General features: G+C 37.7%; 1 protein-coding gene across 1 annotated transcript in view; it reads left to right on the top strand.

Annotated features, from left to right (window-relative positions):
- The first annotated feature begins 9,624 nt into the window (after positions 1-9,624).
- Positions 9,625-13,863, top strand: part of LOC115633933 (matrix metalloproteinase-2) — a 100,650-nt gene continuing 96,411 nt past the window's right edge. The window contains exon 1 of the mRNA XM_030531449.1: positions 9,625-9,819. Coding sequence (XP_030387309.1) covers positions 9,661-9,819 — 159 coding nt within the window. The 5' untranslated portion in view covers positions 9,625-9,660. The remainder of the gene's footprint in view (positions 9,820-13,863) is intronic.

Here is a 13,863-nt window from a genome sequence, read left to right as displayed (position 1 = left end):
ATAATAGGGGGCCAAGACGACTACCTTGAGGTACACCAGAAGTTACGAGAACAGGTTTAGAAGTATTCGACCTGAGTAGTACCTTCTGTGTCCTATTTTTTAGGTACGAGGAAATCCATTTCAAAAAGTTTGAGGGAAATCCCATATACTTGTAAGTTAGCTTCAAGAGGAGCAGGTCGTGATTCACAGAATCAAATGGTTTGCTGAAGTCAGTATATATAATATCAGCTTGCATCTTTGCTAGGAATGCATAATTTATCAAAGATGTAAATTCAAGCAGATTAGTCGTTGTTGACCGATTTTTAAAAAATCCATGCTGAGCAGAGGAGATTACAGACTTACAATGATGCTGTAAAGACGACGTAATTATTTTTTCAAATAATTTGGGAATGGCAAAAAGTTTTTGTGAAGTGGTATAATGAACGATTTTTTCCAAGAAGCAGGAAAGATTCCGCTCTCAAGGGACAGATTAAAAAGCTTAAGCAACGGTTTTCAGAGGGAAGTACCATACTCTTTGAGCACACAACTAGGAATGTTGTCAGGCCGAGGAGAGAATGAAGCTTTTACAGATTGTATATTGGATAAAATACAAGAATCTGTAATTATTGGAGCAAATATAGAATTTGAGTGCATAATGCGGAAGGGGTAAGAATTACCGTTGAAAGACTCAGAGGAGTACGTCGACTGGAAAAAATTTGCAAATAATTTGTTGTTGCAAGGAAAAATGACGATGGCAATGTCCAAGATTTTCGCTTAGAATTTACGAAGTTATAGAACTTTTTAGGGTCATGTTTAAATTGGAGCTTGCCACGCTCAAGATAATTTGTGTAACACAAGGAGTTACAATATTTAGAGAAGTCAACTTGATCAGCATGACAAGACGAGTCGATCTATGTCTGTCCGTTTCTAGAAATTTTTCATTGAAATTAGGAAAATACCTCCAGTCCATTACGAGTCCGTATGCCAAGTTTCACAATGATAGACCGATTTAACAAGAAGTTATATTCATATATATAATCTCAGGCCAAGCAGTGACCGCAGCTGTTGTTGTTAGTGCTTTGCACAGGCACACGAGACATACACAGACACACATATACACGCATAATTATTCTACACATATGTACAGAGTATTTTAAAGTCGGGACACCCAACTTTAGCTTCTCTACTGTTTTTTATACCCTGTACCCAAAGGGTGAAAGGGTATACTAGTTTTGTGCGAATGTATGTAACGAGCAGAAAGAGGCGTGGCAGACCCCACAAAGTATATATATTTTTGATCAGGATGACAAGACGAGACGATATAGCCATGTCCGTCTGTCTGTCTGACCGTCTGTCTGTATGAGCGCAAGGATCTCAGTAAGTACAAGAGCTAGGATAACCAAAATTGGTATCAAGGTTCCTATAAGCCCGACTTAAAGAATTGGCTGACAAAACACTTGTAATGCCTTCGATTATTTCCATTTTGGTAGAATACTGTCTGCCAGATTTGTAAACTTTGTAACCAGCCATTCCCACACGTTTTCTAATATATTGATGTCCGGTGAGTAAGGGGGCCGCTTCAATAAATCGACATTTTATGCTTCAATCCATGACTCGATCTCCCGGGCTGTATGAATCCAGGGAAATTAACAAGCACATTTTTGAAATGGGGAAAAACAGTTTTCAGCACGTTCTTATAATTCATATTTGTGTTCAAAAATTGAAACTCGCACGAACCATAATAAGAGATAGCTCCCCACAGCATTTCGATACACCGCCCACACGACTATGAAGTCGATCCAACTGATGCTCCTCCTTCCAAAGATCATGGAAATAATAGTTTTATCTATTTGGTCATTCCAAATTACATTTCTTTTCATCCGAAAAGAAAACGTAGCGTTAATCAAAATTTAATCAGAATTTGATTTAATCGTATTTCCTATCGAGCATCCTTTTCTTTGTTTTCAATCTTTTTAAATGTGGAGCATTCCTTATCACCCTTTGAATAGTTGATAAGCTTGCTTCAACACCAACATTTGTCCGGATCTTTGAGTTCATGATTCATGAGAGTTGGATGCTTCTCTTAAAATTGCTCTTTTATTAGCATCGGAAACCACTTAATTATTACCACATTTATTTGTATACCATATCCCGACTCTGTACATGAAATACTAGGTTTGCGAGCGATGAAAAATGTAATAGGCAGAAGAAGGCGTGACAGATCCCACAAAGTATATATATGCTGGATCATCATGACAAGATTTATGTCTGTCTGTCCATATGAACACCTGAATCTCAGAGACTACAGAGTATTTCTTGTATGTTGCGTATTTTTTATACAAAGATTGGAGCCTGTTTCACCTCTTTTCCAAAACCGCTTCTTATCGCTCATCTTCACTTTGAAGAGATAGTTGAGTCTAAATTTATGGTTCCTTTGCCGTTTGGGCTGCGCGTTGATCACAAATCAGTCAGTCAGGACAAATGGTTTTATATTAATAGAGATAACAACATTGATTCAAAATTCTATACGTTTTAGACAATAGAGTTTACAGCCAGTCCGTGCGTCTGTCTGTCCGTCTGTCCGAACCTTGTCCAAGCCTTGAGTTTGAGTTTTTTTTCGATGTTGCTGCTTCGGTTCAACGCATATACATAAATATGCAGTGACACGATTCTGATGTACATTTATTTGATTGAAATTGACATAAACACTTATGTATGTATGCATGTGTTGAATAGTTTATATTTAATTTAATTAATTAATTATATAAATTAAATTTGTTTAAATAATTTGTTTATTAGTTTTCCTTTCTCGTTTTTTTATTTTTTCTAGCTTCCTAAATGATACCGTTTTATTGGGTATTGGGTTGATCTCCCATCAGTCAATCAGTCATGACAAACGGTTATATATATATATATATATATGTATATAGATTATTTTTGGCACATATAGTATGTTTTTATGTACATACGTCATGCGGGAGCCCGAGTGGTAATAACGACGTGCTGAGTCATGGGAATTGCGTGAATCTGTTCAAAGGGAAGCACCCAACGGATCGTTGCTTTTAATAAACGCGACTATGTGAGCAACAATTTGTATTCACGCTTTTGTTGGTTTTGCTTTATATTATAATAATTATTATTAATGTGACCAGAAACCATATGTTTAGATGCTTAGGTAATATTTGACTTAACGATAAAAATAAAAGAAATATTTGTTTTTGAAGATAATGTTTTTACCAATTGTATTTAATACTGCATTATTAGATTTAAGCGTAATGGAAAGATCCAGCTTCTCTATTAAAAATAAATTGTCGAAACATGACTAAGCTCTTAAGTGATTTTCTTTTGATCGGCTTGCTGAAATATTCATTCAATGTTGAACTTTGATTTCTCTTTTCTCTTATGTTCCGTGACTGGGTAATATGAATACAAAAATGTATTTAATTAATCAACAGGAATTTATATATAAAAACTATATACTTGTAAAGTAAAATTGTTAAGATTACTCTTCTTAATGTTTTCACATTGTTTTTCTTTAATAAATACAATTTAATAAAATTTCACATCTATTTGACATTAATTGTGATAATGAGCTTGAACGGTAATAAATCAACTCCAAAATAATTTATTATTAAGTATGTATGTACATATGTACATACATATGCATGCATGTACAAGTATGTATGTTCATGTACAGAAGCGAGTTGAAATTGAGGCCATGAGACACAAGCGAACAGCTTTTGATGGACATGGGCGGGACAAGGCAGGCAAGTGCAATGCACGAACCGTTCCGTGCAATTATTATTCGCATTTTAATTAATTACGCAGATAGGCCATACGGAGGATAGTCCATCTTCGAGAATTTCCGGTAATAAGATTTCTGCGTCATGCATAGTCAAAAAGTTTACGTATTATAGCAATATACTGCTTTGTATGGTACGAGTTTATTAATGAACTTGTAAAAAAATGTTTCGTTGTTCAGCAATATGTAATTGCCTCAATTTCCGGTTCGCTTGGAACGTGCCCGATTTTGCCCACCTCCACCTCTTCAAAATTTGAATAACACTTACAACACCTGCTGACCACTAAAGCATACGAATATACTATTCGTATGTTCGAATTAAATTGAGTCATAAAAACATTACACAATGGGAAATTAACTATATAAGTTGAGTTGAGTTCAGGAACTACATGCACGAGCTCCCATATCTGTCCGACATCCGTGCAGCCTACACACACATGCTACATGCTGCTTAGCAACATTCGATCCCCAACAAATGTCACGCCTCGCACGCGCATTTTCGCAACATTTTCATAAACAGTTGCAGCGCAATGAGGCCGGTCCGGGGATTGGTTGATGGGTCTAGGCCTGTGTAAAATTTACACTAGTACCTATTTTAAATCTCAATCAATTTGTGCCTGGAAGGTGGCTAGAAAAAAGGAATGGCGTCCAATTTAAAAAGTTATTATTATTCTCAAAAATATGAGATATCATCAGATTGGGTTCATGTTGTTACAATAGGTACTGAAGTCGTAATAGTAAAAGTAATACAAATGATTTTAGCGCTCTTGTTATTGTCGGTTGTTTTAGGGGAATCATTGCAATGAAAAAACTTGTTATATAGTGTAATCAACAAAAAACCATAAGTACATGAATACTATATAAATTGTTTTAATCAAACAATAACAAGAAAACTAAAGTCGTTATCAATGAGTCATTGACATCGAGCGCCACATACAAACGTAGATACATATATTGCATTATCACTCACTGTTCATATGCACATATATCCACACATTGGCATATTCGCAAGCGCCATATTTCCAAGGCGTGTTGTTCGCTTTGATATTTATTGAAAGCAAGCCAAGGCGGTTGATCTTGGCAATGGCGACGGATCACTTAGGGCAGATCACTTAAGCGTCTTTTGAGAACACTACATCAGCTTTGACTGAGTTAAGGATTGAGTAACACTGAATACACAGTCGCTCTGATAAAAAATCGACGTGAATATTTATTACTTCCGCTCGTATGCCATAAGCAATAATATTCACGTATTATGTCAGCAATATGATTTTAAAAACCCTAACCTGAACATATGTTTTTAACAAAAGTTTGTAATTCCTGCAAACAATCAGTTTCTGGTCTTAGTAAACGGTACATAACATACTCGTACTATAAAGCGCAGAAAGGTACTTTAAAACTTTTTACTTATCATAGGCATGACTTTATTTATTCTTTTCTTACACCCGTGTGTTTCTAATTTCCCTTGCAAACACATTAAAGTATGTAAAACGATTATTTTCATCAAATGTTGTTTTAATCATTTTATACCCGGTAAGCAAAGAGAAAAGCGTATACCAGTTTATTGTCGGACCCCCATATGAGTGATCTTCCGTAACTCTGATTAATTATGGAGTAATTATCCATATTCCATCATAGTATATAGGTCTAACTTTGTACACAAAAGCTTGGACACAATCCCGATGCAATTCAAAAAGGAAGTAAAAATGAATATAAATATTTTCATAATCAATTCATTGTTATAAATTTTCCTATTATATACTAAAAATATACCACTTTTGATTACATTTAATACTTAATTCGATTAATTTTCAAATGTAAAATAGAGATAACAATTAAAATTTGGTTGTTAGTAGAGTAGACAAAAAAGTGATACAAATATTTTATTATGAAAAGCCCGCCCATCTGAACATATTACTACTTACGATTAAATATCGTCACACTTTAAATTCCATATGTATTTTAATATTAAAATCGAAATTGAAGTCAACAAACTTTATAATTTTAAATTAACAATTTTTATCATTGGCATCTGTTTCACAATTATTTTTTTAGTAAATTGGCTATTTATTACCTCGTCTTAGTGTATTTTGTTGCATTCACCTTATGCCTAGTGTTCAATCAGAATCAATAACATTATTAACGGTATTCAGTAATGATCAGGGGACTTGGAAATCTTAGCATCACAGATATACGACAACAACAGTGTGATACAGTAGCGCAGCATAGGGCATCTATGAAGACGTAAATCTGCCATTGCATTCAATTTTATTTTCAATTAGCGTTGAACCTAAGACCCCGCAACTATCCACGTATATAATTTGTCTATATCGATACATACACTGAGAAAAAAATCAATATCAATGTTGTCTTTTGAGGTGCCTACTGTTTAAGCTATCTCATGCACCTCTAATTGGCGATTGGTCCAATACGATATCATGGACTTTTGTCACATTATCCTCCGTGGTACCGTTTTCGGGCACCTGGTTCATCAAAAACTTATGCTCTTTAATTTCCCTGCGTGATTCCCCTTACAAAAATAGGAATCGATTCAACAACCGGGGGACCACCCCGTAAAATTATTTATATAAGTAGGCCGTGACTGCAATCGATCTACTACTTCTGCTGGTATGATTTTTATATCCTGTTCGCAAAGGTTACAAGGGTAAGCTAGTTTTATGCCAATGTATGTAACAAAGAGAAAGAGGTGTGGCAGACCCCACAAAGTATATATATTCTTGCTCAAGCTGACAAGCCACGTCGATATATATAAACGCAAGGATCTCAGAAAGTCTAAGAGCCAGGATAACCCAACTTGGTATCTAGAATCTCCTATGTCGGAGAAGAGACGAGCTTGGGGTCTGTTTTTTCTGATGCACCGCCCACTCCCCTGATTTTCCATAACTCCCTAATTCCATGTGCTTCCATGTTAAGTTTCATCAAAATAGGCCAAATGTAAAGGAAGTTATAGCAATAAGTGTACTCCACACACATAAACATAAATTTAAGGTAAATGTATTATTTGAAAACTGTACGGCTCTACGTGTTACGTATTTTTGATTTTATTAATTGTATTTAATTAGTTTACTTAAAAAAAAAAAAAATTAACCAAACTATTTGTTTCAATTTTCCAGGCAGCAGGTATTTAGGTATTGTCCATGTACTCGTACCAACAAAAAGCTTTAAAATTTTCCCAATTAAATCGTACTCGCAGGAATTTGCACTTTAAATATTTTATAAACTTTGTAGAATGTTGTAATATATAGTATTTAATATCGATGATAACAGGGAGGAAAATGCTCTTCTGGTCGTGTCTCCGACCATGTTTCCACTGCAATTTGAGCTCGGCAGAACAATTTGAGACCCATTTCTTCCAACATGTTGTTTTCGTGCCACCAATTAAGACTTGTCGTATGCATTGAAGTGAAGCTTAAGATTTTTAGATTCTTAATACAATGTGAAAGAATCGGGTGCAAGCGCTTAGAGGACTTATTCCGACGAGTTTGTGCCTTGACTTGACAAGTACATAGGTGGTACAACACTTACAAGAGTTGGTTCCAATCAACATATTCAAGACTTTACCCCCAATGTGTGTCATTAGACCATTATGTATTCGTATACTCCACAAATAATTCTATTCAGTTGTATTTATACGATATATTTTTAAGAAATTTGTCTTTTCCTTTCAAGAACCGGCATAATCAAACGTATTATGGCATCTATGAAACCTGTCGCGGATCAGTTATTAAAATTAATGGGACAACTGTGGTTACAAAGATTTAATTAACAAGTGGAAACCGCCAAAATGCTGTTTATACATGCTGTAGCCGGAACAACCGTTAAAGTAAGAACAAGCAAAAACAAGAGAGAACTCTACAGTCGAGCAAGCCCGACAGTGAAATACCCTGTACCCAGGCACAGAGTTATATAAAGCAAAAGCAAAAAGATGATCGGACTCTTGTTATTTTTTGCGATATGAACAAAGTAAAGTATCTGAAGCATCTACGCAATACAGTTACATTTTTTATGGTTGATCTGAAATTACACATAAGCAACCATAATTGGCAAAACATACTATAATTTTATATACCTGTACTAATGTTGTCCATTTAGTAAACTTTGAAAATATTTCCCTTAAATTGCAAAAGCCACATTTGAGGCACATAATCGGCTGATTTTAAATGGGCGCTAACAAACTAATATTGCAGAAAAGTTTAAAACTGATTATTGGGGATTTGAAATCTGAAACCTGAAGAATTTTGAATTTGTGGCGAAAATTGTGAGCAAAAAAACCACTGTGCGACTGTCGCATCAGATGGTAGTCAGTTGGCGGTTATGTAAAATCTTATTGACAACTAAGTAGTGCTGCACGTACAAGTATAGTAGGTATGGTTCTGTAAATATGAGAGGATATTTTACCTACCTAGGAACGATAAAGAGGCAAGGGCCAGTCGATGTTACTCAAATTGGGAGTTCCTTGTGCTTTGCGCGACGATCGCAGTACATGCTCTTGGGCTTGCACTCTCTTAAATACTACATTGTCAACATGTTGTCTTCCGTACTCTCCGGCATGACACTGCAGCGGAAAACCCGCTTGTGTTAGTATCTGAGAGAGGCGATCGCACGCCACCAGCCACCACTTGGCTGAAGAGAAGCGTTGCTTTGTGTTTTATTCGGTCGGCTGGTGTACAAGCAGCAGTTTTTATTAGTCGTCTGAACGAAGCGTACACGGCAAAGCGGCGCAGCGAAGTTTCGCTGCGAGTACGAAACGAACAACGAAGGAACAATTGTCTGTCGGTTGAGTGTCACGAGTGACGAGTCGCACGAGCGCGAACGTGAACTGCTAGAGTTTTGTTATATGCAGCGTTGTTATTGTTTTGTTGTTATTGTTGTTAATGGGACACCTACAACTTTTCGAATTGCGGTGAACAAAGGCAAGAGTCGCGTTCTGTGAGATTGTGTGCATGTTCATGCGTGAGTGTGGGGCAAACGGATTACAAGTTTGCCTCCTTTGTAAGCACTGCGTGCTAATTAATTGTGTAGCTGCATTTACAAAGCAAACAAAACGACAGAAGCAGGTTCTTTGGCTAATGTGTATTTAATAGTGTCGTGTGTCTTGGTTTCGAAATTTACATTTAATTTATTGCTACACCCGGGAGCAGCAGTTCTGAGGAAAGTGCAATTGTGCGCTTCTGTTTAACCAACAAAAAAAAAATAAAAAATAACATCGAGTCGTGTGTGCATTGTAATTGTGTCGCTTGCCCCAAATGAGAATGCGTCATAGTCATAATATGTAAAGAAGGGCGAAGCAGTAGCCACAACAAAACAACGAAACAGCTTGCCACATAAAATACACACTCGTACAAGCACACACGGACACACAGTCACACCCCCGGGCCAACATTTGGCATCTCTTTGTGCTGCTTCCGCCGCGACCGTTGTCGTTGCCGCTGCCATCGTAGACGCCGACGCCGTTGCCACTACCGCCTGCCGCAAAAACGCCAAGTCAGTGGGCTGGCAATGCGCATGTGCGCATAAAAAAGTGAAAACCAAAACCTCACTTCAAGTGGCGCCGCGGCAGAATTGGAAAACAAATTTCTGTTCATTACAATACGTAAATTAATAAAAGCCGTATAATAAATGCCAGCGGAGGCGCCCCAGAATAGTGTCAACAACAATTGAAACGCAAGCTTGGCGGATGGTGTGGACTCGCGGGTGCTGTGAGTGCATTTATTTGAGTGTGCAAAGGCTTGAGACGAAGCAAGTTCTAAAGAGCAAATACATATTAAGTAAATTGTGAAAGTTCTCAGTTTTTGTTTTGTTTGCAACCTGCAATGTTTCTTTCTGTTGATTTTGTTAATTTCTGCTCCTCACACATAATGTGTTCTATATATGTTATGCTCTTATTTGCTCTGCACTTCACGGAGCTGTTTCGGCCGTCGTTCGCAAACAAGCTGTTACATCGCCCCCACGATCATTTTTCCCTTGTCCACCGCCGCATCCACCACCCAGCGGTTTTCGTAACGGAAGACGTAGCGGTAAGTTATTGAATATTTTGCGGCATTTTAATGGGGATTGGTTGTCGTACTGACAATGGAGCAGAGGCTGGTAATATACGGAGTAAATGTTGTTCGACAAAAAGCTAACGATTCAAAAGATATACATATAAGAAGCATCCATGTATGTTTTTTATTTTTTATAAATTTGGGTTGTAACTGCTTCTGATCTTTTGCACTTATTTGCATATCAGAGTGGTCAGGTGTGGGTCTTAAGGGTTCTCTCTAAGCTCTTCAAATATGTATCTAGTATAGTGAATCGTTGTGTATGCATTTTAAAATTGTTTTTTTTTTTTACGCCTTAAATATAAAGCAAAAGTCTTTGTGCGTATCCTTTGACTGCTGAAACTAACAGTTTGGTTCTGAAACTGAAAATAATATTATAAGTATGAGGCAATCACGTTTAATCACGTTTAACTTAACACAATTATATTTTTATTGAGAGCTTTAAAATTAGTTTGATGAATATTTGTACATTGTTACTGAATTGTAAATAATGAACTTAATATTGTTGGCGCTAGGTGATACACAGTGCTGAGATCCTGATACACAGAGAGAGAGAGAGAGAGAGAGAGAGAGAGAGAGAGAGAGAGAGAGAGAGAGAGAGAGAGAGAGAGAGAGAGAGAGAGAGATTTTAAATATTTTAATTTCTTAGTATCGGGAACTGGTGTTTTGTCCATAACCTATCTTAGGTGTGCAATGTATTTTAAAGCCTTCCGAACAGTTGACTAGTGTGCTCACCATTCGATGCTTTTGTCATGCAAGTCCCACACTTTGTCCAATTAGAATTGGAAGAGCGGGTTGCAACAGTTGTGCACGACAGTGGCAATGGCAAGCCAGCACATACTCGTACTATTCAATCCCAAGCCAGTTCATATGAATAATGTGTGCCGGATTGTGTGTACTCGTATGTAGATATCTTCACTTTCTACACTTTCGGACGGGCAACTTCCGTTGAGGCATGCCATAGAGAGTAGTTGCCTGCATCGCCGAAACGTCTTCGTTGCTCGTCTCTTGTCGCTCCCTTTATTTGATTACGCGCCACTCAAAGACCGTGAGCGAGAATGTGTGAGTGAGTGGGTTATTGAACCACTGGCAGCGTCTAGCTGGCGGCGACGGAGACGGAGACACTGCCTTCGCTGTCGTTCTCGCTGTTATTTTGCGTCCGTCATCGCACATACTATCTACTGCGCTATATCTACGAGTATGTATGTATGTATGTACATATGTACGTCTATATGACATATGTCTGTACGAAGACGCCTCTGTTATTTAGCTGTTGCTGACGGTTTGCGGTGGCGGCAACGCTTTCGATATCCTTACTAAATAAACAATATGCGGGGAACTCTCGCCCCGGCAGAGTAGTCGGGGCTTCGTTGTCTCGGCTTCACTTGTGTATAATTTCCTCGCTCTGTGCCTGGCCATAGCAGAGAAGACCAGACCAGACCAAGTTGCCGGTCTGCCATAGCCCTTAATAAATGTTAAGTTTGTCTTTTCATATTTTCTGCCATGCTAAAAGTATGTGTATAGTTCCTCACACATAACAACACACACACACATACTAGCACATACACACACTCACTGACACTTATATGGCGTGTGTCTGGTCGCCTTTGTGAGTCATGAAAATGGGGTTCAGTGTCCTTTAAGAAATCGTATGCTCTGGATTTTCTTGCATCACTTTCCTGCGAAAAAACTTCGCATATTTTGATTAAAAATTTGTACAGCTCATTAGGAGCATGGAATGGGCGCAAGGACAGGCACAAGCACAGGCGCAATCACAGGAACCATGACAGAAGCGTATGCACGTACTTTTTTTGCTTTTAATGAAACTACAGCCAGGCGCACAAAATGCATCAATTTGCGGGCTGCCATCGCCAAAACAATAAGCGTTCATTGTGCGGCGCATTGTCCGGTGTCTGTTGCATGCCCCACTGCATTGGAAAATATCGCATCCCTCCAGTTCCAATGGTGCCAAAGGTGCCATTTGCACTGCTAACTGAGAAACAGTTTAAGTGTCGTGCTATAGGTTGAACCAGATTTCTTTTGGGGCAAGAATATGAAGAAAACTGATCGAAAATTGGGAAATATAAAACAAAACGATTAGAATGTTAAGGTCAGTGAGTACCCTGTACACACCCTTTTCTCCCTTTGGCATATATATTTGGCCGATTTTGAACAAAAGTTGAAGTGGACCTTTTTGTACCCTATGCTCAAAGGTTGAAGGAGTATACTAGTTTTGTGCGAATGTACATATGTAACACAGAGAAGGAGGCGTGGCAGACCCCACAAAGTATATATATTCTTGATAAGGATGGCAATACGAGTAGATATAGCCATGTCTGTCCGTCCGTCCGTCCGTATGTATGAACGCAAGGAACTCAGAAGGTATACGAGCTAGAAAAACTAAATTTGGTAGATACTAGATATCAGATCTAGATAGATTTTTCTAGGTTGGAGAAAGGACGAGTTTATATTTTTTCTGATGCACCCCCCACTCCCCCACTATTCACAATTTTCTATAACTCCCGTTATTCTTGGAATTTTGAACTCAAATTTGGCAATTACATTTAGTTAGTTAGTGATTATGTGTCCGTATGCCAAGCTTCATCACATTACTTGTAGGTCAATTACAAAGAAAGTTATAAACTCGATTTAGATGTAAATGTATGCTGTTGAATTTATTTTATGTACAGTACATAAACATGTCTCAATTTATGTATGTAAGTTTTGATATTTTTGATTTAATTAAATTAATTAATTTAATTTGTTTAAATGAACTTAAACAATTTTTTTTTTTGTTGGAGTGAGTACCTTACATTTAAGAGTTACAACATAAAAGAGAGGCATCAAATAAACTTGCTCCACAATACATACCCATTATATTTCAATTTTTGTGAAGTTTTCTCAAATTTAAAAAATTAAGTTTTATAAACGGAGGGCTGAATGAAACTGTCCCTTCCTTATCTTAAGACCCTCAAACAAATTGACGTTCTTGTACTAGTTCAGGGAGCTACTGGGACAGCTTGTGCGTTTGTGCCTTTCTGGGTAGAGTGAGTGCAGAGCCAGTAGCCGTTTTGGGATATTGGTGTCGTAGCCACGGCGGTGCGCAGCAGTTGCAGCTGAAGCGGCAGTGCCATCTACAAAATGTAAGCAGGGGGCGGCAGGCAGCAAAGTCGCGAGGGCCTCGGCGGCTTATCTTGATGCCGGGTCGGACTGGAACGAGGCCGGGGCCGGGGCTGGGGCCGGGGCTGGGGCCGGGGCTGGGCCAGACCCGGCCAGTTGCCGTAGCGCCTATTCGAAAATGAATACAAATGTGCATATGTTGGTGCATGCTCGTATTTATGTACGATATGTAATATATGCAGACTGCGTGCGTTGGTGTTGATTTTATTTCGAGCTGCATATGCACCCATTTCATGAGTTCTCTATTTTTATGCTCAGTACTTTAATAATAATTAAAAATGCACTCTCAAGTTGAAAATGTTCCGTATATTGTATGTAATATAACTCATTAATTTTTGATATACGTGTAGTATTATATTATCCATTTATAACTTAATACCGGCATACATACCAATCCTACAAGACTTTGTTAAATATTTATTAATTCCACTGATTTTTGACTCAGACTAACAGTTCACAGAAATTGAGTGACTTATTTACCGGTTAGCTTTCAACGTATGATTAACTCTCTTGACGCATCTTTGGAAAAAGTCAAAAAAATGTTTAATTGTTTATAAATGTTTACAAATGGAAATGTTTTATTCTTTGGATTAATCGTTTTGCAACAAAGAAATCATATTTTCGTTATATTCCATGTCAGTTGCAATATATTGGGCCTAAAATATGTAAATAGTTGGGTTTTCATAGCTTGTCCATATACTTGATGCCGAAATTCCAAAACTTCAGTACCCAGTGACTCACTCAGTTCTGGAGTTTCGTCAAAAAACTGACTGCTGCTGTTGATGCATACGAATATTGCTTTTAATTAGTTGATTACTTTATGGCTTCCTGGAACTTTAG

The sequence above is a fragment of the Scaptodrosophila lebanonensis genome, unplaced genomic scaffold (assembly GCF_003285725.1).
Source record: "Scaptodrosophila lebanonensis strain 11010-0011.00,11010-0021.00 unplaced genomic scaffold, SlebRS2 tig00000001-arrow-pilon, whole genome shotgun sequence".
NCBI lineage: Eukaryota > Metazoa > Arthropoda > Insecta > Diptera > Drosophilidae > Scaptodrosophila > Scaptodrosophila lebanonensis.
Note: the sequence above shows the minus strand (reverse complement) of the source record. Positions and strands in the feature narration are given on the sequence as shown.